General features: G+C 38.9%; 1 protein-coding gene across 1 annotated transcript in view; it reads right to left on the bottom strand.

The window, feature by feature from the left end:
- Positions 1 to 10,249: 10,249 nt before the first annotated feature.
- LOC133314080 (uncharacterized) overlaps positions 10,250 to 24,924 on the bottom strand; it is a 33,458-nt gene continuing 18,783 nt past the window's right edge. The window contains exons 12-18 of the mRNA XM_061515523.1: positions 14,082 to 14,153; positions 13,835 to 13,948; positions 12,882 to 13,043; positions 12,668 to 12,796; positions 12,433 to 12,534; positions 11,368 to 11,441; positions 10,250 to 11,265 (exon numbers count right to left, since the gene is read on the bottom strand). Of these exons, the coding sequence (XP_061371507.1) occupies positions 10,905 to 11,265; positions 11,368 to 11,441; positions 12,433 to 12,534; positions 12,668 to 12,796; positions 12,882 to 13,043; positions 13,835 to 13,948; positions 14,082 to 14,153 (1,014 nt within the window). The 3' untranslated portion in view covers positions 10,250 to 10,904. The remainder of the gene's footprint in view (positions 11,266 to 11,367; positions 11,442 to 12,432; positions 12,535 to 12,667; positions 12,797 to 12,881; positions 13,044 to 13,834; positions 13,949 to 14,081; positions 14,154 to 24,924) is intronic.

The following is a 24,924-nucleotide window of genomic DNA, read 5'->3' as shown; positions in this document are numbered from 1 at the left end:
GTCATAGAGACACTATCTGGCCTTACTATCCCACGCACATGGAACGCGGACAAGCTTAAGACATTTTATAGCTAAGTCTCTTACGACTCATCACATATTTGTCTTTCAAACGTATTTCTCCAAATAATAAAAAATCACAAGTTTCCTTTGGCTATTTATCTATGTTGCATCAAGCATCAATGTACAGGATCGCAATATTCCCAAAATAACAGGATTCTCCCACGAATCCTTCAAGTAACAGGATTCCTCTCATGGATCCTATCAAGTAACAGGATTCTCTCACGAATCCTCCAAGTAACAAGATTCCTCTCATGGATCCTATCAAATAATAGGATTCTCCCACAAATCCTTCAAGTAACAGGATTCCTCTCATGGATCCTATCAAGTAACAGGATTCTCTCACGAATCCTCCAAGTAACAGGATTCCTCTCATGGATCCTATCAAATAACAGGATTCTCCCACGAATCCTTCAAGTAACAGGATTCCTCTCATGGATCCTATCAGATAACAGGATTCTCCTATGAATCCCCCAATCAACGGACTCCCTCATAAGGATCTTCTCCATATGTCAGAATTATTCATATCGTGATCTTCCAAGACGTATCGCGATTCTCCATGTTCAAGCGCGATTTCGTGGCAACATGAACCCCACCTTGGGCCCAACTCTTTTTAAAAGCGCGACGCAACCAGCATGCGTCATGTGCACATCAAGATGACATCACACATCATGAACTTAACCAAGGTGCGCACAGTATTTATAATTTATAAATTGTCTAACCCTACAGCATATAGTTATGGTGTTCAAGTTCCATACGAAATACAAGTCGAGGTTCCTGATAAAAGAACTTTCCATTTGCAACGGATCCCTTCACAAGGACTTTCCACATTGACAGGATCCTGTAACTAAAGGACTCCTATATGACCAAACGTGATTCGCCACGTTGAATGATCGCGGAGAAAGCAACGTTCTAGCACCATACAGATGGGAAACACCTTACTTGGGTCACAATTCCCTCCAAAGCGTGATATCAGGAACAGAGGAACAAAGGTATGATTGTCAGGCACCATACAAAGAAAGTCCAAGAACAAAAAAAAGGAAGAGAAGGGTAATATCCCTTCAAGGAAAATTCAACCCCGATCATTCTACAAATAACAGGATAGCAAGCATTCATCATACTAGAAGACAAAAACTTACACCATCTATGCCATCCACATAAAATATTTGATTTGGAGTATATGGGGACACTCCCCTTCAAATCATCATTGTTTTGGAGCACATGGAGATATTCCCCTTACAAAAAACAAAAAATTATACAACTCCGAGAAAAAATTATAACAATATCACACTGTTTGGATAGACATATCCTGAGGATCATCATTATGAGTCGCGCGATCTTCACCGGCGGTAAGAGGACCTTGAAGAGATGGCCCTTGCGCGGTAGGCGTGATAGTCTCGGTATCCATCGCGCTGACCAGTTCCACTGGAACCTGTTGATTTTGGTCGTTAAGTGTCACCAGCTGGCCGTCCTTGAAATAGTAAAAATAGTGCACATTGTCTAGTTTGGCGGAAGGATTGAAAAAGCGCACTTGTTCCATCACATTAACAAAAGTTGCCTCAGCTTCTTTCTCAAACAAACTCTGATACCTCTTTACCTCACTGGTTAAGAAGGCCTTCTCATCGGCCCAGGAATCAACGTTTCCTTCCAGCTCCAAAACGCGCTTGGACAGATCATTCTTCTCTGCCTCCAATCCCTTGTTGGAGGTCGTCAGGATCTTAAGGGCGCTATCCTTCTTCTCCATAGTTGTCTTCAGTTTGGTTACCTCATCTTCAGACTTCTTCAATTTAGCCTCAAAATCAGCGCGTTGTTGAGCATTTTCATCCGTCAGCGCATCAATTTGCTCCTTCAGGAAGTCCACCGAACCTGTTACATGTTAAAAAGCAGTAAGTATAAGCGCAATATCATATCATATAAACAGTAAAATATCAAGGTAATTACCAGATGCGGACATAAGGAATTGACCTGCTATGCTCAAACTCTGGGAAACCTGTAGCCATTGGTCTCGAGGTAGCGCCTCAAGACGAGCGCCAAATCCTCTGCCATGAGCGCGCATATCATTGTCCAACCTCCAACTAAAGTCTAGCCACCCTGTAGTAGACCCCCTGGTCATCTCCTCAATGGATCTTTTCTTACCCCTTGCGGTATCCTCCACCACTACCACAGGAGGGATGACATCTAACAGGGCAGTAGAAGGAGTTAAGGACTTTAATGGAGACTTCAACCGCGCAGCAGCATGCTCGCTTGACTCAGCAACAGCGGCGACCGCAAACATGGACGGTTGGGGAGATTTGGAGGCACCCGCAATAGCAGCAGCACGATTGGCAGCAATCTGTTCCATTATACTTAAAGACGCCGTCATCGCACTATCTGCAAACCAGAACAAAGAATGACATAATTAAATACACTTCCAACATATCTACACATCGCGATATGCTCAGGTACCTTGATTAAAACTTTTATAAAGTGAGTAAGGGTCCAAGTTACCTAGATAAGCTCGAATATCATCCTCGGAGTACTCATTTAAAATCGTGAACGTACTCAGCGAGCCCGTATCAGAAGCCTCGCGAGTAATGTTACCTAAAGTGGTCACCGTCTTTTATTCTACATCACTCATGTCAGTAAAGTTATAGCCCAAGATAGAACTTTCAGTTGAATACTCTGACCAATGCAACGGAAAGATAGGAGTCCCATCATCGCCTATGAAAAAGGGTTTGGTACCTTCGGCGGGTTAAATCTTGAAATATTATGTGCTCCACTTATTAATTTTTCTAGAATACGACTCACAGAATTTTACTTTGCTCCTAAACGATATCCAGCTATTACGAGGTCCCATTACACTGAACATGTACAAGAACGATTGTACAGATTGGAACAGACCATAGGCCTTGCAAACCATCTCGTATACTCTGATAAAACCCTGGGCATTGGGGGTCAGCTGTGAAGGCGCCACATTCAAGTGCGTCAGTAGTTTACAAACAAAAGAAGAAAAAGGAAAACGAACTCCTTTACACAAAAAGAAGTAGGAATACATCATCATAAAGTGCCTGACAGATCCTTCTGCCCGCGATGAGCAAACACGTCCATTCTTCGGGACGACACCAATCTCCCATTGATCATCAAAAGCTTTATTAGGAGTAAGGTGCAAAGCTGTTGTTACCTCCGCTAACTCTCCTGGAGAGCACAATACAGACTCAGTATCCAATACTGTATCTGCCACCCAACTAAGGGAATCTTCATCTCGTAAATTTCGTTTCACCGGAGACTCTTCATCAGGGTCAATGCGTAAGATTTTCACTGTTGTTACCTCCGCTAACTCTCCTGGAGAGCACAATACAGACTCAGTATCCAATACTGTATCTGTCACCCAACTAAGGGAATCTTCATCCCGTAAATTTCGTTTCACCGGAGACTCTTCATTAGGGTCAATGCGTAAGACTTTCTTCTTCGCATCAGATTGCGTTTTATGTTTCTTCTTCTCATGAGTGCCGCGTCTTGCCATAATTTCCTTGATTTGGGGAGACACAAAATCTAATTCAGAAGAAGAAGAATCAGTTGAAGAAGACAAGTCAGAAGAAGCAGGTTTATAATAATCAAAATTCCTTTTCTTAAAAGGATACTCGGCTGGATAAATTACATTTAAAGGCAAAGGACTAGGGCTTTTCTGGCCAAAAGACTCGTGCGCGATGGAACACGAAGAATCGTGCGATGAATTTAAGGAAGGTGATTTAGGGCTTCTTGAATCAGCTGACTTATAACTGCCCTCAGTACTCGACGATGAGTCACTCGATATCTCAATAGGCTTAGACATGTTCAAAGAAATCTTGGGAAACAAAGACGAACTATGTTGAGACAATATCTTTTCGCGATTAGATTGTCGCGATGATGACCCTAATTCAAACATACGGACTGAGGGGACATGACTAGCATACGCTTTGGAACAGGGGGCTATATATCCTACAGTAGGCCGTTTATCCCTAGTTTCCAAAGACCTTGATCTTGATAACAATCTCGACGGAGGACTAGACGAACCAGACCGTTCGAAAAATCTAATAAAATCCGCACATTTGCGATTATCAGACATATCTCAAACACGAGGAAGAAAAGGCTAAATAAGAAAGAAACACAGGTAAAATCAGGTGGAAGAACATACCTGAGATTTATACTTCAGAAATGCACACCACGAGCAGGACGTGTCACCACCGGAAATGCAGAAGAAAAAAGCACTGAGAGACGAGAGATTCTCCACAGTATCAGCGAAGTGTTTTTTCCCTCCAAACTAAAAGGCTCAGCACAAATACGAAAGGTTTCTCTCCAACGGATAGACCGAAAGTCACGAAACGTGTTGAGCAAAATGGGTTAACAGGGACACGTGGCGGGGAGAGGAAGCCTTTTATTTACAAAACCACTCACGCCTGTCCTTAAACCCCCACGTAATCACAATAGCATTTAATGCTTCTGACTAATTAGACGTCTAATCCACCGTTCTTAAGCGGTTGAGAGTCATGATGACATTACAAACATAATCACTGCGGCACACAGAAGAGAACATATGAAAAACAAACTACCGCGCCTCAAAAAGCAGCATATAGCTCGCGGCCTTGCCACATGACAAAATCGCAAGCTAGGGGGCTACTGATGCGGATAAAATATAGGCCCAACCAGGGCCCAAAAATACATAAGGAAGTCCAGACCCATTGAAGACCAGAAGCAAAGCGCAAAGAACAAACACAGACGCTATGCCCTCATCGCGACACACAAGACGCGATGCCCTCATCGCGACACACAAGACGCGATACCTACATCACGTATGAAACCTTCTATAGGAAGTAAACTTAAGGCCTAATGCAACTCCACCACGCCTTAACTCCAGTAAACAACGGACAGCTCCAGCTTGCCACGACTCTACTACTAGACACTATGGAAGATAAGGCTACTCAGGTCCCCTGACTGACCTGCAGCCCAAGGCTGGCCACTCAGAAGCCAAGCCGCCTAAACTAAGGCGGCATTTTAACTACTATATAAGCAAACGATATACCACCAAGGTACGATCATCTTTACTTAATCAACACAAAAACACCTGTCTCTGATATTGACTTAAGCATCGGAGTGTCTTCGCAGGTACCCCCCCCCCCCCGCATTTGGCGCAACACGCCAACGAGAAGGACAAACTCAAGCACGCTCCAACAGCAATACCAGGCCCAGGCCGCTAACAACGTAAGATCATTCAACCGTGTGTGATTGGGCTCGATACATATAGGCCAGTCCATACTGTATTTGGTCTGATCACTATGTTATCTTAAAAGTTCATCTGATTGAATCTTATTAGTTGATGTGAGGATCTCGTTGGTGGTGAGATTTGTAATCCCTCCCATAAATGTTCAAAGAGGTTGAGGGTAGTACATATATACACTGGCGGACCCAGGCATGCGCAAACGTCTGCAAGTGCGGACATAAAATTTTGGATTTTAGTTTTTTTTTCTTTGTTGTTGCCTTGTAGGTCCTTATTTGTCTTTTGGTTCAATATTTATTTTAGGAGTAAATATCATTTTAAGTCCCTAACAAAAAACATGGTCCCTACTTTAGTCCCTTACCAAAAATTAGTCTCGAGGTCCCTAAAAAATTCAAAGTGGATCAATTTATTTAAAATCGTGGTCCCTCACAAATTCAAAAAAGACCTACATTAGTCCCTCAAAAAGACTAAAATGGGTCCACTTTAAATTTCATAGGGACCAGGTGACTATTTTTTTTTTATAATGGACTAAAGTGGGGACCAAATTTTTTGTTAGGGACCAAAAATGATATTTATTCTTATATTAGTTAGCAACGTACGGAGATGATTAAAATAACTTAGCAACGCAAATTGATTAGAGAGAAAATTCATTCTTCCTCCACTGTTACATACCCATTCCCATGCTCTCTTCATCCTTTGTTTCCTTTCTCATTTTTATAAAAAGAGAGGATTGATTGCAGGTATGACATTCTCAAATAAGTTAATATCTAGAGACGAGACCTTCATTGTGATTTTGCTTGCCTTCTGTACAGGTAGTGTTGACTTTTTTATTCACCACTATAAAATAGAATGATGATGTATGGATGTACTGGAGTGTATTCTCATATTTGTTTTGGAGGATTGGTAAGATTTAAGAGGGGAAATAATTGGTCAAACTATTGTCTGCAGCTTGTTATGGAAACAACTAGATTATGAGCGGGTTCAAGCGTTAATTTAATTTTTTTTTTACAAAAAAAAATTTCAGGGGCGCTGCCCCCTAACCCCCTCCACTAAATGTGCAGACATAAAGAAATTTTCCTGGGTCCGCCACTGCACACATATATATATATATTTTTATTTATTTATTTTATGGAATATTAAAACCTTTTATGATGTCAAAGGAGAATATGAGTAAATTTTTTTTTTTTATAATGTTAATATTATTGATTATGTTACATGTATTAGAATTTGAGTATTTAGTTAATGATGTGTTGGGCCAAAAGAAATACATAATAATTAGATCAAAGAAAATTCCTTCGAATATTATATCTGTTCGCAGGCAGAAAATTATAATCTTTTTCCAGAATAATGAGTCTATTATAAAAAAATATTAGTTAAATATTTTAATCTATTAAAAAAATATGAATTTTGCATTAAGTCATGGTCAGTATATCAATACTATCATTGTATGTTATGTCATTTTCTATAATTTACTAGAATCACTAGATACCAAATTTTGATTTGAAATTTTTATGAAATGTAGCAGCATGAGTTTAGTTTATGTCAAAAAATAAATAAAAGTCAAAAGAATATCATGTGATAGAAAATAATTTTTTTTTTATTTTCCAAAATTTACTTTAATAAATTAAGAAGTTTTCCATGACATCAAACAACATTGAAGAATGGAATTGAAACTTCCCACTTGAATTTCTTGCTACCACCATTATTATTAGGCAACGACTCTTGAAGATTTTGGCCATAAATATGAGTCATTTAGAAGGTGTTGAGATGCAAGAGGGACTACAATCTAACGAGTTTCAAGCAGCAAAGTTTTTTTTCTTGCATAAGCCCAATTGAACTCGTGACTCTGCGGTTATTGAAGTTGTTGGAAGAGGACCTTTTAATGATTTATATTATTCTCGGTAACAAGTTACACCTTCGTTAGCAAGACTGTGAGAGTTGTGCTTCCACTCATATGTTAGTCCTACATGGAGAGGATCACAATTTTATTCACTCAGTAACCTAGAATAGTAGATGTTGGATCTTCAATGTTGTTTGATGTCTTGACAAATTTCTTAACTAATAGAAGTGTAGATTATCATTCTCTCTTGGACTAAGATAGGGCCTAGCCCATTAGAGAGAATACTTGGGTCAGGCTACATAACAAAACTCTAAGATAATACTTGCGTAAGATTGAAAGTGAAAACCTTTTAGGGGTCAAAAATGCAAAGGTCCTCCTCACCTTTTAATTTCTTATTTCTTATATTTTTGCAATGGCATAAGGATAAATACCATCTATTAACATTCAGTTGTTTTCCTTCTTTCTGAAGGTTGAATCAAGACATGGTTAAAGACTTACTTTCGAGGAAGCATCACCACATGATAGGATATAGAATTTGAGTTTTTGAGTAAATATTTTTCACCATCCAAATCCGCGAGGACTATAAAGGAGATTGACTCTTTCGCACATGAGGAGGGAGAACATTTATATCAAGGATAGGCTAGGCTTAAAAGATTATTAAAAAAAATGCGCAGATTACCTTCTTGAACACTTTTAAAGGGTTCACACTTTCTACAATGATCTATACTCATTTTTCAAGGATGATATTAGATATTGCAGTTGGAGGATCTCTTTATACCAAAATTCCTGAAGAACCTCTAAAGTTAATTGAGAAAGTGATTTACAATGAGTACCAAGCACTCTAAGCCAACCCAACAGTTGAATGTGAAGTAGAAGAAGAGTCATCAATTCTTGCTCAAGGGCACTGTATAGACAGTGCTCTACCCTTTTCACACAACCAAAATTATAACAACCACAACAAAATTTTCTCTCTAACTTGGAGAATGTTCTCTTGCAATTGACTAGAATGGCAGCATTAGTCAGGCAAGAGACTTTTAGTATAGATGTCCTAGAGTTAATCTTACTAGTCATATGACACTATGTATTTTGGCATGTTTATGAATAATATTAGAGCATTACTTTATCTATTCCATATAATTATCTCTTCTTGTTTGTATATTTGAATAGATAAAGGCCCTTGGGATAATTAAAGTGTACTTTCAAGGATCTATTATGAGATCATAATCATGAGGACTCACATACACTCTTTGATTATTCATTAAACTTGTTCCTAGTCTAAAGTTACCAAGAAAGGATATTGGTCGACTCAATTAGACTAGCATCACATCAAGTTATTTACATGGTGATATAAGTCACAGACCTCATAGATGCAGACTTGGAGATGTCTTAACTAATGTTATAAGTTGATTTGTTAGTGCAACAAATCTCACTTAATTGACCCGCCGAGAGACTACACAAATCTCTCGTTATTAGTGTCGATCATCCTTAGACTTGAAGTTTTCAACAAATATTATGTCTAAGCGTCATATTTTGATTTCATAATCTGCGAGAAATATGTTGAGAACAATATACTTTTGGGTATAACTTGAAGGCATGAGTATAGAAATTGGACAAGCCAAAATGATTTGCCATCTCTGTAAGGGATTAGTTATCCACAAGAGACCTGTGGAACTCGAATGACTTCTATAAGACTCGAGAATCTGTGCACAGTAAAGAAATCATGAAAGTGTTCAAAGATTTGCCTTTAGAGTTTATAAAAAAGTATTCTTAATTTTGGAAAAACTTTCTTTTGGTCATATAAGGGGTTGATACAATATCTTTGTTCTTGACCGAAAAATGGATAACGAGGTAAAGGGATGGATTGGCACAACAAACAAATGAGAAAGATAGATCACTTGATATTCCATTTAGTTTTGAAGCCACAAGATATTATTAGTACTCTGTTTGGTCATTAAATGAGTTGAGAATATTAGAGGAGTTTAATCGAACCAAGCTTATCTAATGGTTCACATTCCTGTATAGTGTTTAAAGGCATAGATGTTTTTGGGCCTATATTGGATAATATGGATTTTATATGATAAGATGAAGCAAAAATGATGAAGGCATGTGTTTATCACATATACTACATAAATGAAATATTAAAAGGTAGAAGAAAATATAGCAAAGGGATAAGTGAAATTTTCATAGTAACCGGAAGGAACAATATCCAACAGCGTCACATCTCAATTAACCATGTAGATCTTGTTGGAGAAAATAAATATGCTTGATGAGTAATATGCTTGCATTCGATGTACTTGAGGAGATAGAAACTTCTTCTTTCAAAACTTTATGTTTTAATACCTTGAACATATTTTAGAATATCAAGACAAAGCCGAAATTGATCGTATCAAAGCTAATGTTAAAAAAGTAGAAAAGAAATGTACAATATGTCTCCAAAAAAAAAAAAAAAAAAAAAGAAAGAAAGAAATGTACAATATGGGTTATGCAGACTTAACGTTTGATTTATTTATTTTTCCCCTTGAGCAACAGGAACGTATCACTCAAGGGAAAGAGACTTCCTTAAGTCATGAAGACATGTTGTCATGTACTCATGTTCTCTAGATTTGTTACCTCTGCTAAAATACAAAAGCCCTAAAATATTTTTGAACGTAATACAATAGTCGATCAGATTTGCAAAACAAGTTTTCTTGGTTGAACGAGTGAAGCTACGCGGTTGGGATGATTTTATAACAAGGATGATTTGCAAAACTGATCAACTTTTATATTAGGTTTAACAAATTCCAAGCATTTTTGTATTTCAGCAGAAGTAACAAATCTGAAGAACATGACTGAAAAGCAAAGCACCCCTGGAGCTGCAACATGACGAAGTTATGAGGGATCCTATCTTGAATGGGGAATTTATATTTCATATAGTAGACTATTTGTTAACAATATGGATGGACTTCTAAATCATGTGGAAAGTTGAACACACACACAAGCATCCTAGTACATTACCTAGGACATGATATTTTTGATATTGTTACCTCTAAAAGATAAAGAGCTCTAATAGAGAAGAGGAGAGAAAAGAGAAAGACAAGTGAAAAAGATAGAAAGCTTGAGAGTTCAGAGTATTGGTTGAACTTATCAGAGTGCTGTTCTTACATAGAATTTGCATCAAGCTCGATTGGCTATTTTGCAGTTAAATAAAACAAAAAATAAAAAAAAAGTAAAGGAAAAAGAATTTTTTTACAACCATTTATATAGAACAAATGCTTTCACAACAATTCCAAACATATTTGCTTTAGGCTTGCATAAAACGTTCCCCTTCTCCAAAAAGCTTAAGACATACTACGGTAACTTGGTACGAAAAATCTCCATATATCATCAGTCAAGACATGCAAGAATTAGCAGCTAGGACAAAACCCTGCCGAATGCAAAAGATGGCAATACATAATCATGCTTCCTCAGCTCGCTCTAAACTTCCTCACCCCATAATATGCATTAATGCCTTCATTTTTTCAGCCAGGAGATTTGAGTATCAATCTTGGCAATACCTAAGTTTCTCTCTATAGTGCTTGATCAGCACGAAAGAGATATCAGCTGATGGATTATAAAACCTGCTTATAAACCTTAGTTGTTATCTCCCAGCTTAAATATGCAGTTGCAGAGATAAAAACAATATAAGGGCAAAGTGACCAGCTTCTTTTTCTGCATCAACACTTGTCACACAACAGGGAGATATGACACTTCTTAGAAGAAGAGTTTTACCAGTTAGAGTAAATTGCAGCTCATCAATCAATTTCTTTTGAATTTCCTTTTTAACTTGGGTGATTTAGAAGCTCGTATAGGTATATGAGAAGCTGCTTTATCCTTGTCTGTACTTGTCAGATTTACCTTTCTCTTCTCACCACCTTCGGTAAAACTTTTGTACCCATTTTTGTTGCCCTTTTTACTTCCTTCTGACCTTCCTACATTTGATTTTTTATATTTAGAATGCCTACTTCTCTTGGCTCTTAATTCATCAATACTCGTAGACTTAAGGGTTTCATTTTTGCTCGGCAAGTTTGTCTCAAATTTCTTCTCCCTCTTTCTCTTTTTATGTCTAACGGAATCCTTGTCTTGGGAATCTGAACTTCGGGGCTTCCTCCACTCTAGCCTACAAAGAAAGAAAAAGAGAGAGAAGAAAGGACTCTAAATAAGCTTCCAGGAGACAATAAATCAACTTGCGATCATTTTTTCATAAGCAATTAAATCATACCCCTTGGTAGATGAATCTTCGGGCATATTTTCTGCATCATTAGTGACTGCTTCACTTGATTTGCCATGTCGATTCTGCAAGTCAATAGATAACATAATAGAAATTTATATCAAACGTGTAAAATCAGTAAGAAGTACACCATCTAAAAATATTACAAAGTCCAAGTATGAGCTTGAAAGTAATACGAAATGCAAAGAAAATATAATTTTCCATCATTAACAATTCATAATAAACATTCTTTTTGCCACTGAGTTCACTTAATAGCATGGATATTTTTGAAAGATCTGATGGAATCACAATATAAATGTCAATAAAAACCTAAAATGTAAAAGGGCAACATAAAAAGGAGAGTTAAAAAAAACTAATATATATATATATAGGCAAAATGATTTCTGCAGCTGCAGTACCTACAACAAGCAAGGATCCGTGTCCGGATCCTAGGATACGGCACCGAATCCTTAGTTTTTTTTTTTTTTTTTTTAAAAAGTCGTGGGGCCCACTTTTTTGTGTCAGCTGTAGATAACACTATCTACGGCAGCTGCAGAAATGTTAAGCCCATATATATATATATATATATATATATATATATATATATATGGAACACTAATCATGCTTTTAGCTTTCATAAAGTGGGGATTTGATTTCCCTTGACAGTACATATTTTAAATTATCAATTTCTTCAACCAAATTTTCTAGTTTCAAATATATACATATACCTTGAAACAGTTAACGTGTAGCAGGAAACAGAAGTAAAAAAAAATAAAAGTTGGAATCAAATGGATAGCAGGTACACCTTTTGCCAAAATTCACTAAACAACAGAAGTTGTTTTATTTTTGGTACTGAAGAAAAATGTGGCTTATTGATTGTTTAATGCCTTACTTCAGAATTTTCATCCTTAAAAATAAGGATAATCATTTAAAAGCTCAATCTTGATTTGAAATTTTTAGCCCCAATGTTTCTAACTTTCATGCTTTTGCATCCAACGCTGTAACATATGGCAAGGCTCAGACCAAACTTAAGGCACATTACCATCATAGTTCTTTAGGTAATACTAAAAGGAGTACCTCTAGAACTGTCTTGACAAAACCCTTATACTTCTCGGGAGTAACCAGTTTGACAGCAGCAGAACCACACTTCCGTAATAATATTTCAAATATGACAGTGACCTGTAGAAAACCCAGAACACATAACTCTTGGTCTATCAAGTATACGGATGAATGAGTTTCATGCAGCGCAGGTATATCTATTTACGCACATGCCACACATGTTTAGAAGCTTAACATTAGATATTGTACATGCCTTTGATCTAAAATGATGTCTTGAAACAGATGACCAGGGGAGGATTTCAGTAACAACATCTGAGAGAATATTCTGCAACTCTTTTGCTTCAAAGCAAGACACCATCACTTTAACAAAGCCCAAGACAGCCTGTTATAGATGTAAGATTAAACTCAAAACAATGATAGAAAGGTCCTCAAACAGATACCCAATCTCGGAAAAGGAGAATACTCACTTTTATGATTTCCACATCTTTGGTTTGCAGCAAAGATAAAAGAGAAGAGACGAGATCAGAAACGGAGAGACAGAGATGAGTATCCTTATATACCAATACAGACAGCGCAGACACTGCTCCACTTTTTATATGGGGAGATGAACCAGAAAGATATCCCATTACCTGTATATTAAGAGTACAAGTCACTAATACATTCCACAAATACATGTTATCAATTCCAATTATTAGATCATACAGTGTAAGCTTTTTTTGCACAGAAGTTCATCCAAACACACAGTACATGTTTGGGAAAGATTAATTCTAAGAAAATAATTGCTTTTTTCTTCCCAAAAGCTTGGAAGCAGCAATATATATATAGGGACGGGATCATTTGATACTAGTCCAATTATTATATCATACAATGTAAGCTTTTTTTGCACATAAGTTCATCCAAACACAGTGCATGTTTGGGAAAGATTAATTCTAAGAAAATAATTGCTTTTTTCTTCCCAAAAGCTCCCACCGGAAGCAGCAATATATATAGAGACGGGATCATTTGATTACTAGCGTCAAATTTTTCTGAACCGTTAATTTCTGTCAATCTAATGACTGTAATTTATTGGGTTTAGGTTAATTAATTACCTCCGTCAGATTGGGAGAAACCAATGGTTCAAATGGAGTGTCAAATGATCGTGCCTTATATATATATATATATATATATAATATATATATATATATATATATTTTATTTGCTCAAAATAAGCTATTCCAAACATGAACTTAGTGTGGACACTACATTGGTTGCATAAATTGGCTTAAAAGAAAACAGGAAAAATGCATAACAATTGTGAGAAGTTCGAAATATGTGGTTGAGTAATGTCCCACAACCATACATTTAGCAACAGCATAGTACGTCAAATCTACTCAAATTAGTATTTTCTCATAAATAAATTTAAAATCATAAATGGACTTACCATTCGAACTAGCTTGTGATATGGTTCAATGGGACCAACACATGATGAGTCTCTCAAGCTAGAACTTACATTTAAGAGTAAATCATAAGCTTCTTTCCTAGCTTCATCATTTTCCTACACAGTACAATTGGATATAAATTAGTATAGCTACCATTCCAAATTGATTCGATGCATGACAGACCAATCTAAATCAATGAACTCAAGCCTTTAATTGATAAAAACCGAAGTGTAACTAATTGATACTTACATCTTTTAATGCGAGAATGATTTCATTGAGGATAAGAAATGCCTTTGAGTTCTCCTCCTCTTCTAAACTAATCTGCAGAATGCATATAAGTTAAAGACCACTTGATGGAGAACAAATTCACAAATTAAGTGTAAATGAAATGCTCACCCTCCCACACTCCTTCAAAGAACAAAAAATAGAAAGAACATGGAAATAACTTGGTTGTGAACTGCCTCCAAACAAAACTAGCAAGAAACTTCAATACACAGGAATATGACCCAGGCTTTTAGAAAGACAATATCTAAAAAAATGTGAATATACAACAAAAGTGGCACATTCATTTGGTCAGCCCAGTTCCACGGTTACTTCAATAACCAGAAAGTCAAACAAACTACACAATTTCTTAAGAAACATGAAATCACATAACAGTTTATAGTGAGAACATGTGTGAGAACCTAAATTCTGAAAGCCTACTTCATAAATGTGAAAACAAGCAAAGAAGCCATGCTTCAACACTGCTACTCTGTGACAATAACTTTAATATTACTAGTTTATTTATTCAAAAAGTATAAGGTGCTCATGAGAAGAATTTTAAATCACTATTAATAGAAAAAATTTAAAAACGAAAATTGAAAAGTATATTATCACAATAATCAAGACACCAAGTTAAATCTTGAATGTGAAGCTATAATTAAATTAGGTCCGAGCTAGTTTGTCAGGCTAGCTATCCAGCTTTGGATAATTTAGATACAGAAATAGTTGAATATGATGCATACAGAATTAGCAGTAGAAGGAGTTGAATGCTGCAAGCGAATTTATGCACCAAATAAGCATGATTGTCATAAATATAATAACCCGAACCAGTAAAATGAGTAATCAGGAATTATTCCATAATTATAAGAGTGTAATTGGGTTAAAAATCTAATAATGAAATTGATGGAACCAGTGACACAAAATTGACGCTGCTAATATATTGATATTAAGGGACAAGCCCGTTCATACAAACACCAATGCTACTCACGATGCAAATGAAACAATACACAATTGATAAACTTCTACAGACTCATTGACACACTTTAATGCAAAACAATTACAAGAAAGTAGAAATATTCAGCTGTAAAGATAATGCTGACTTCCCTTAATGAGGAAAAGAACCCCACTCCTCATCAAGCTACACTACGCTCAAATATGGCTTACTTCCTAACTGCCTCCCATTTTCCTTCCTTTTCTTATTTAATCACTAATATCGTTTCCACACCTCCTCCCACTGTGTCTTCTCCATTCAGTGCATTCCACGTGTCACCTTTTATAACAAACTCACTTGCCAAGCTTTTCTTCTCAACGGCCATCAATACTTGATTCACCATGCCTTGACCCACTTCAGATACTGCATTGGGATGATCACCTTGGGCTTTATGTGTTTTCTTCTTCTTCTTACACTCATAAACCCATTTTAGGGGTCCAACAATACCTCCCCCTCCAACTTTCACCTTGTCCTCAAGGTGAAAATTTGGGAATAGTTCCTGCATTTCCTCCATGTCTTCCCACGACCACTCACAATTTGGCAAATTTGCCCATTCGACCAGCACTTCAATCTTCCCATTTAATAACTTTCGAGCATCTCTGACTGCAAAGGGTTGAACTTGCAATTCCATAGATTCAGTCAGACAATTAGGAAGTGGCAACAATGGCACATCTGGACTAACAGCCCTCTTTAATTGAGAAACATGAAAGACCGAGTGGATACGTGCATAATTAGGGAGCTTCAATCTATAAGCAGCTGGTCCAATTTTTTCTACAATTTCAAATGGTCCAGAGAATCTGGGACTAAGCTTCTGGTTGAGGTGTTTAGCTAAAGATCTCAACTTGTAAGGCTGGATTTTTAAGTAAACCTTATCTCCAGCATTATAGGTAACTTCTCTTCTACCCTTATCCGCTTGCAACTTTATTCATTCTTGGGCTCTACATAAGTTCTGTTTTAGCTCCAGCAATACTGCATCTCTAGCCATTATCCACTGGTCAACTGCTGCCACAAAAATTGATTGTTTATCAAATTGAATAATCTTTGAAGGGTGTCATCTGTGTGGACCTGTTATAAGAGCTATTAAACCAAAATTCAGCCCAACGAATCCATTTTGCCCAACTCCTAGGATGACTACTAGCAAAACACCTCAAATAAGTCTCCAAGGTGCAGTTCACCACCTCCGTTTGCCCATCCGTTTGGGGATGGTATGCTGAGCTGAATTTAAGCTGAGTTCCCGCAGCTCAAAATAATGCTCCCCAAAATTTACTGAGAAATAACCTATCCCTATCCGAAAATATGGATTTAGGGAACCCATGTAACCTGATAATTTCTCTCACAAACAGACCAGCCACCTCTTCAGCAGTAAAAGGATGTGTGAGTGTAATGAAATGGGCATACTTGGTTAAACGGTCTACCACCACCAAAATAGTATCCACCCCTTTGAACCTAGGCATTCCAGCTATGAAATCCATAGATAAGTCTTCCCAAACCTGATCCGGAATAGGTAAGGGGTTCAGTAAACCAGCTGGCAATAGGTTTTGATACTTTTGTTGTTGGCACACTCCACAATTTTAAACAAACTTTATGATATCACCACGCATTCCCTTCCAATACAGCAGGGTAGAAATGCGTTTGTAAGTTCTTATTTCCCCTGAATGTCGCCCCCAAGGAGACGAATGAAACTCTTCAAGAATAGTAGGAATGAAAGTAGAGGTGCGAGGAAGAACCAACCTGTCTTTGTACCACAAACATCCCTTAGCTACATGATACCCCGAATGAGAAGAGCCATTATTAATGACTTCAGTCATCATTTTCCTAATTCCAGCATCGTCCAAAGCCTCCTCGGATAATTTCTGCAGATCTGAGCTCACAGGAGTTGACACCACCTTACATTCCATCATATGGGACAACACATCCGCAGCCTTGTTTTCTAACCCTGGTTTATACTGAATCTCGAAATCAAACCCCATTAGTTTTGCCACCCATTTTTGTTGTCCATCTATCAGCACTCTCTGTTCGGTTAATATTTTAAGCTTCTCTGATCTGTCTTGACAATGAAATGACGACCCAATAGATAATGTCGCCACTTTTGTACTGAAAATACAATTGCTTTGAGTTCCTTTTCATTTACAGACAACACCTTATCCCTTTCAGAAAATGCCTAACTAAAATAGGCAATTGGTCGACCATTTTGCATAAGTACCGCTCCCATTCCCACTCCAGAAGCATCGGTCTCCACTACAAACACCTCCCCAAAATTTGGTAAAGCCAACTCTGGCAAAGACATCATAATTGCCTTCAACTCATCAAAAGCCTTTTGAGCAGCATCATCCCAAACAAATCTATCCTTTTTAAGCAGCCTAGTCAGGGAGCTAGCTATGTGACCGTAGTTCTTCACAAAAGTCTATAGTATCCGGTAAGACCAAAAAAACCCCTTAACCCCTTCAAATTCACTGGAACAAGCCATTTTTGTATAGCTGCCACCTCATAAGAGTCAGCCTTTACCCTTGACCCAGAGATAACATGCCCCAAATTCTCCAATTCCTTCAGTCCAAAACTACATTTCTTCCAGTTGGCAGCTGTTGAGATATATAGTCCCACATTGGTTGTATGTGCAACTAATGTGACCTTTATAAGGCCTTGGGCACTCCCACCCTTTGAGCTAGCTTTTGGAGTGGTGACCTCAAGGTTCTTTACATGGTATCAGAGCCTCGCCGCCCCCCACTTTCTGTCGTGGCGTTTCTTAGCACAGGTAGGCTGGGTCTGTTGCATTGTCCACTCTTCAAGCCCAATGGGCTCTCGTGTGAGGGGGCGTGTTGAGATATATAGTCCCACATTGGTTGTATGTGCAACTAATGTGGCCTTTATAAGGCCTTGGGCACTCCTACCCTTTGAGCTAGCTTTTGGGGTGGTGACCTCAAGGTTCTTTACAGTAGCAAGACAATTCTGCCTCAGTACTTCCATCACTTGACATAATTGAGTCCAATGAGATGATTCATCCTTGCTGTAAATAAGGATGTCATCAAAAAAAGACAAGAACGAACTTGCGTAATAATGGTTTAAACACCTCATTCATCAAGGACAGGAATGTAAAGGGGGCGTTGCGCAAACTAAAAGACATCACAAGGTACTCATAGTGACCCTCATGAGTCCTAAAGGTTGTCTTCTCAATATCTTCCTCCCGCATTCTGATCTGATTATAACCAGACTTTAAATCCAGCTTAGAAAAAATGAAAGCTCCTTCTAACTCATCCAACAACTCGTCTATCACTGGTAATGGGAACTTATCTGGGATGGTCACCCTATTTAATGCCCTGTAATCAACGCAAAACCTCCAACTCCCGTCCCTTTTCTTGTCTAAGATCATGGGACTAGAAAAAGGACTAGTACTGGGTCGGATCCACCCCACCAATAGCATTTCCCTCACAAACTTCTCCAATTCTTCTTTCTGATAGTAGGGGTAACGATATGGTTTTAAATTAAGGACACTAGCTCCCTCTTTCAGAATTATCCGATGGTCACAGGCCCCCTCTCAAAGGGTAGCCCAGATGGTTCCCTAAACACCTCTGGGAACTGCTTCAGGACTTTAGAAGCCAACTCTTCAGAATTTTCAACAGTCCCCTCATTTATTCCCACATACCTCAGCTCCACGTAATAATTTTCCACTCCCTTTTTTTCATAGTCTTAGTCAATATTTTATAAGAAATGAGACCCCTGGACAGATGTGGATCTCCACGAAGCTGAACAATCCCTTCTCCATTTGGCACCCGCAAGGATAGCTCTCGAAAGTTAGCCCTTATTTCCCCCAATCCCTCCAACCATGCATAACCCAGAATCACATCTTCTCCCTCCAAGTAAAAAATGAAAAAATCTTGAGATACTGACATACCTGAGAGATTCAGTTTCACTCCTTTGCATGTTCCCAAACAACGGACTTGGTTTCCATCTCCCACCGCAATTGTAGGGGATTCTGCTGTGTTCACTTGAAGATTCACCTCGGTTGGAACATGCGGAGCCAAGAAATTATGTGATGCCCCTGTGTCAATCAAAACCACGACTCTCCTGCCCTCAATATTACCCCACAACTTCAAAGACCGGTTGGAAGTCAAGGCCGCAATGCTATGAATACTCAGTTGAATGTTCCCCACCGTCTTCGTAACCTCTCTGTTACCCAGCTCAAGCTCGCTGTCCTCTCCATCACCCGTTCCTGCCATCATCACATGCAGATGAGCTTGCGAACACACATAATCTGGTGAATAGGGTCCGTCACACCTGAAACACGCATTTCGGCGTCGTTTCTCAGCCACCTCCGGCGAAAGGCGTCGAAAACGAGCACGACCACCATTGCCGCCATTGGAGTTAAGCCCAGCCCCACTTCCGTTGCTCTCGTTAGGGTTGCTGCCCACTCCCGTAACATGATTCGAGTTCTGACTTAAAGACCCCATCTCACTGATTTGGGCACCATTATTTTGGGTTACTGGGCCTGTTACATTTGGCCCATTTCGGAGAATTCTGTCCATTACAATTGGAGTTGTGGTTAGAGAAGCACCCCGCGAATAATGTGGGTCGTTCCCACTATTCAGCCCAATTCGTCCAACCTCTTGGCACACTCTTCCCCTAACCTATTCCCTCTCTTCCACGCGTTGGGCCATCGCCGTCATCATGCCAAGGTCCCTCAAGTTATGCAATCAAATCTCAGCACGAATTTCTTCGCGAAGACCAGTAAGGAATGTTGCTTGCATAACGTCTTCATCAGCGTGTCTCAATGGTGCTGAAAGTAACTCAAATTTTTCTCGATATTCTGCGAACGTTCCTTGCTGTCGGAGACACGTGAGGGCTTCATAAGGGTTTCCAGAATATGAAGGATGGAAACGATCTAAAATTACTGCTCGAAAATCAGCCCACGTGATGGTTGGATTCCTTTGTTCCCACCAGTGGAACCAATTCAGTGCCCTTCCTTCCAAGCATACTGACACGGTCTCCACTTGTTCTCCGGCGGGAATCCGATTGATTCAGAAGTATCTTTCTGCCCGATATAACCAACCATAAGGATCTTCAGCTGAAAAGTAAGGAACCTCTAATTTCCTCCTTCGCTCATCTTCTCCGAAAACTCGTCCTGATCCACTACCCCTTCTTCCTCACCTTCTGCTGTAATCCTTCTGCCATTGCTCCTTGAGCTTCTTCCCCCCAAGTTAGTGATTCTCTCTAAAATTTCCGTGAGAGTAAGATTCACCTGTTGCACCAAGTTCTCTAAACCTCCGATTTTCCCATTGAGCCCCACGTTGCTCTGTTCCATAGCAGCCAGCCTCTGTTCCAGTTCATCAACTCTAGACTCCATCCTTGATCTAACCATTCAATGCACTCTCAGGATCAAGTGCTTTGATACCAATTGATGGCACCAGTGACACAAAATTGACGCTGCTAATATATTGATACTAAGGGACAAGCCCGTTCATACAAACACCAATGCTACTCACGATGCAAATGAAACAGTACACAATTGATAAACTTCTACAAACTCCTTGAGACACTTTAATGCAAAACAATTAGGAAAAGAACCCAACTCCGGAAAAGAACCCCACTCCTCATCAAGCTGCACTCCACTCCAATATGGTTTACTTCCTAACTGCCTCCCATTTTCCTTCCTTTCCCTATTTAATCACTGATACCGTTTCCACACCTCCTCCCAGTGTGTCTTCTCCATTCAGTACATTCCACGTGTCCCCTTTTATAACAAACTCACTTGCCAAGCTTTTCTTCTCAACGGCCATCAATACTTGATTCACCATGCCTTTACCCACTTCAGATTCTGCATAGGGCTTATCACCTTGGGCTTTGTGTGTTTTCTTCTTCTTCTTACGCTCATAAACCCATTTTAGGGGTCCAACAGAAATTTACTCACTTTTCGTGGAAAAGTGCAAATAGTGAAAGTTTCAGGACAAAAATGCAATTGTGCAAAATTTACCTGAGACTTGAAAATGAAGTAGTGAGAGTATGTTTAAGGACTTTGGTTATTAGCATATATGGAGTTTATTTTAGTAGCTCAGTAGTTGTTGTAGTGGGCTCTATGTATGTACATATTGTAATGGGCCTTATGGGCCCTGACTGTAGTAATATAGTCCTAAGTGAGCTTACTGTAGCTTTGGTGTACAGGGTACGTCTCTAGTTTGTTACAACAGATCAACCGTTGTGTAATAGCTTTATATACAGGACAACACATTGCATGTACACACTTTTAATCAGAATAGAAAATACACGTTCACATTCAGATCTTTCTCTCTTTCTCTTCCTTTCTCTCTCTCACTTTCACTTTCTATCATTTTCTCTGATGGTATCAGAGCTCTCTTTGAGGGCCTGATACAAAGATCTTTCACCATGTCTTCCGCGTCGTCAACACAGCCAAGTCGCGATGCATCAACGCACAACTGTGATGCATCAACAGATAACAAACCTCCGTCATTGTTCAATCATCAGATCTGTGTAAAGCTCACTGAAACGAACTATCTACTTTGGAATCAAATAGTAGATCCGGTGATAACCTCTCATCAGCTTCACTCTTTTCTTGTTAATCCTAAAATTCCGCTTCAGTACCTGTCAGAACAAGATCGTATTGGAGGCATAGTGAATGCTGAATATACAACATGGTTACGTCAAGATCAGATGTTGTTATCGTGGCTATTTTCAACGATTTCAGAAGATGTAGCAAATGAAATTGTTGGAGTTCAGTATGCACATGAGGCCTGGGAGAAAATACATAAATTCTTCCATGGTATGATGAAATCCAAGTCAAGACAACTCAGATCTGAACTTCGCACCATCAAGAAAGGTGGAAGATCAGTTTCTGAGTATCTCAAACGCATCAAATCCCTATGTGATGAGCTTAAAGCGATCAGAAATCCTTGTTCAATAGAGGAGCAAACTGAAATCATTCTGGATGGCCTACCAGCAGAGTTTAATGCCTTTGTAGCCTCAGTGAGAGCAAGAGAAAATCCTTACTCTGTTGATGATTTAAGAGTTGAGCTTTTATCACATGAAATGATGTTAATGAAGCAGAATGAGGCTCTATTGTCAGGATCAATGTCCGTTAATGTAGCACAAAAATCCTTTCAAGTCAATAATCAGAAAGATGAATCTATGAACAGATCTGCACTTGCTGAAGTTGATCTCAACCAGAATCAAACCACAAGCATTCAGAATGACTATAGCTCAAATGTAAGAGGAAGAGGCAGAGGAAGAAGTTTTGGCCGAAATTTTAGAGGAAGAGGTCGTGGAGGAAGAAATGTTCAATGCCAACTTTGTTACAAGTTTGGTCATCAAGTACAAAGTTGCTGGTATAGATTTGATGACAGCTTTGTTCCTACAATTCCTCCACCTGAAGAACCTCAATATTTCACTTCTTCCCCTCCAGTTCACTTTCAGAGGTCATTTCAGTATGTTAGACCTCAGATCAATCCACCACAAGCAATGCTAACCACAGCTCAAACACAGAATCTGATTCAGCCACATTTCAATCCTCAGATTAATGCTACCTCTCTAACTCATCAAGGCCAAGGTCTTCTTCCAACACAACCAACCGTTCAAGCACTGGAGTGGTATCCAGATTCAGGAGCCACTCATCATGTCACGGCCAATCCTAATAATCTTTTGCAAAGCACTCAATTATCTGGTGCTGATCAAATTTTCTTAGGAAATGGTCAAGGTTTGCAAGTCAAAGCCACTGGTTCTTCCTTCTTTCCTTCACCTTTGAAACCAACACTAATTTACATCTTCGCAATTTACTTCTTGTGCCTTCTATAACCAAAAATTTGGTCAGTGTGAGTCAGTTTGCTCGTGACAATGGAGTTTATTTTGAATTTCACCCGTCTACTTGTTGTGTTAAATCCCAGGTATCTCATGAAGTCCTTGTGGAAGGTACACTGGGAACAGATGGCTTGTATCGCTTCAGTGGTCTTCAACTTTCCCATTGTCCAAGTCAGCAGCTTGCACTAGACTCTAGCTCTAGTAATTCTGTCTTACTTTGTAATTCTGATCTTTCTAGCTCTAGTTCTACTTCATGTACTGGCTCCACTCCAACTTGTATACAGAATAGTACTTCTGATTCTCAGAAACCTGTAGTTTCCAATTACATGTACTCCTTGTGGCATTGTCGCCTAGGTCATCCTCATAGTGAGGCTCTGAAAATTGTACTAAACTCTTGTAAGCTTCCTATTCCTAATAAAACTGACTTGGATTTCTGTTTTGCTTGTTGTTTGGGTAAATCACACAGACTTCACTCTCCTTCTTCTAGTAAGACATATGATAAACCTTTTGATCTAATTTATAGTGATCTTTGGGGTCCAGCTCCCATCAAATCCACCATGGGTTTCACCTATTATATTTCCTTTGTGGATGCCAACACCAGATTTACTTGGATTTATCCATTAAAACTAAAATCAGAAGCCCTGCAAGTCTTCACACACTTTCAAGCCCTTGTCCTAAACCAATTTCAATCTACCATCAAGGCTCTCCAAACAGATTGGGGAGGAGAGTACCGTACATTTCAACAACTTCTAAAACAGCAAGGAATCACTCACAGAATTACTTGCCCACATACCCATCATCAAAATGGGGTAGTTAAAAGAAAACACAGGCACATTGTAGAGACTGGATTAACCCTTCTTGCTCATGCCTCTCTCCCAATGAAATTTTGGGATCATGCTTTTATTTCTGCTGTATACTTAATAAATTGTCTTCCTACAGCAGCTCTGAACTTTGAAGTTCCCTTCACAAAGTTAAACAAGACACCTCCTGACTATAAATTCCTCAAAGTGTTTGGGTGTGCATGCTTCCCCTTTTTAAGACCCTATAATCAGCATAAACTTGACTTTCGAAGCAGTGAATGCATATTTCTTGGATACTCACCTAATCACAAAGGTTACCAGTGTCTCAGCTCCAGTGGCAGAATTTTCATTTCCAAGGATGTCCTTTTTAATGAAACCAAGTTTCCCTACTCCTCTTGGTTTGATTCAAAGCTTACAACAACATTACCCACCAATTCCTTCTCTGTGTCCAGCTCCATTCCTCTAGTTGAATCATATAAAGCTTCTAACACTGATTCTGTCATTATCTCTAATGCTAGTTCTGCTGCAGATACTACCTCCCAGAATATTGTTCAGCAAACTGACTCACTCATTCAGTCACCAGTGTCTCCAGACTTGAATACAACCCCTGCACACTCCCCTGGTCAGTCATCAGCATCTCAAGCCTCACTTGCAGCCTCTCCTTCTCCTTCAAGTGCTTCATCCTCCTCTTCCATTAGTTCAGGTTCTGAATACATCCCTTCAGATTCTAATGTCTTAATTTCTCCTCCCACTCGTTCTATTCTCACACGCTCTAAAACTGCCACGAGACCTCAAGTTTTTCTTACTTCTCTTGAACCAAATTCTGTCAAGCAAGCCTTAACCAGCCCCAATTGGCTCCCTGCCATGCAAGCAGAATTCACTGCTCTTCTCAATAATTCTACATGGACCTTAGTTTCTCTACCCCCAAACAAAAAAGCCATAGGCTGCAAGTGGGTATTTAGAGTGAAGGAAAATCCAGATGGTACTATCAACAAATACAAAGCTAGGTTGGTGGCAAAAGGGTTTCATCAACAAGAAGGTTTTGATTATAATGAAACCTTCTCCCCGGTTGTTAAACCAATTACTATTCGAACCATTCTCACTATTGCTATCTCTTTTGGCTGGCCCATTAAGCAATTAGATGTAAATAATGCCTTCCTAAATGGCATTCTTGAGGAAGAAGTGTACATGAAACAACCTCCAGGCTTTGAATCTTCTGACAAATCTCTTGTATGCAGGT

This window comes from Gastrolobium bilobum, unplaced genomic scaffold, assembly GCF_033153095.1.
Source record: "Gastrolobium bilobum isolate Gb01-03AN ecotype WA unplaced genomic scaffold, APGP_CSIRO_Gbil_v1 utg3401, whole genome shotgun sequence".
Lineage (NCBI taxonomy): Eukaryota > Viridiplantae > Streptophyta > Magnoliopsida > Fabales > Fabaceae > Gastrolobium > Gastrolobium bilobum.
Note: the sequence above shows the minus strand (reverse complement) of the source record. Positions and strands in the feature narration are given on the sequence as shown.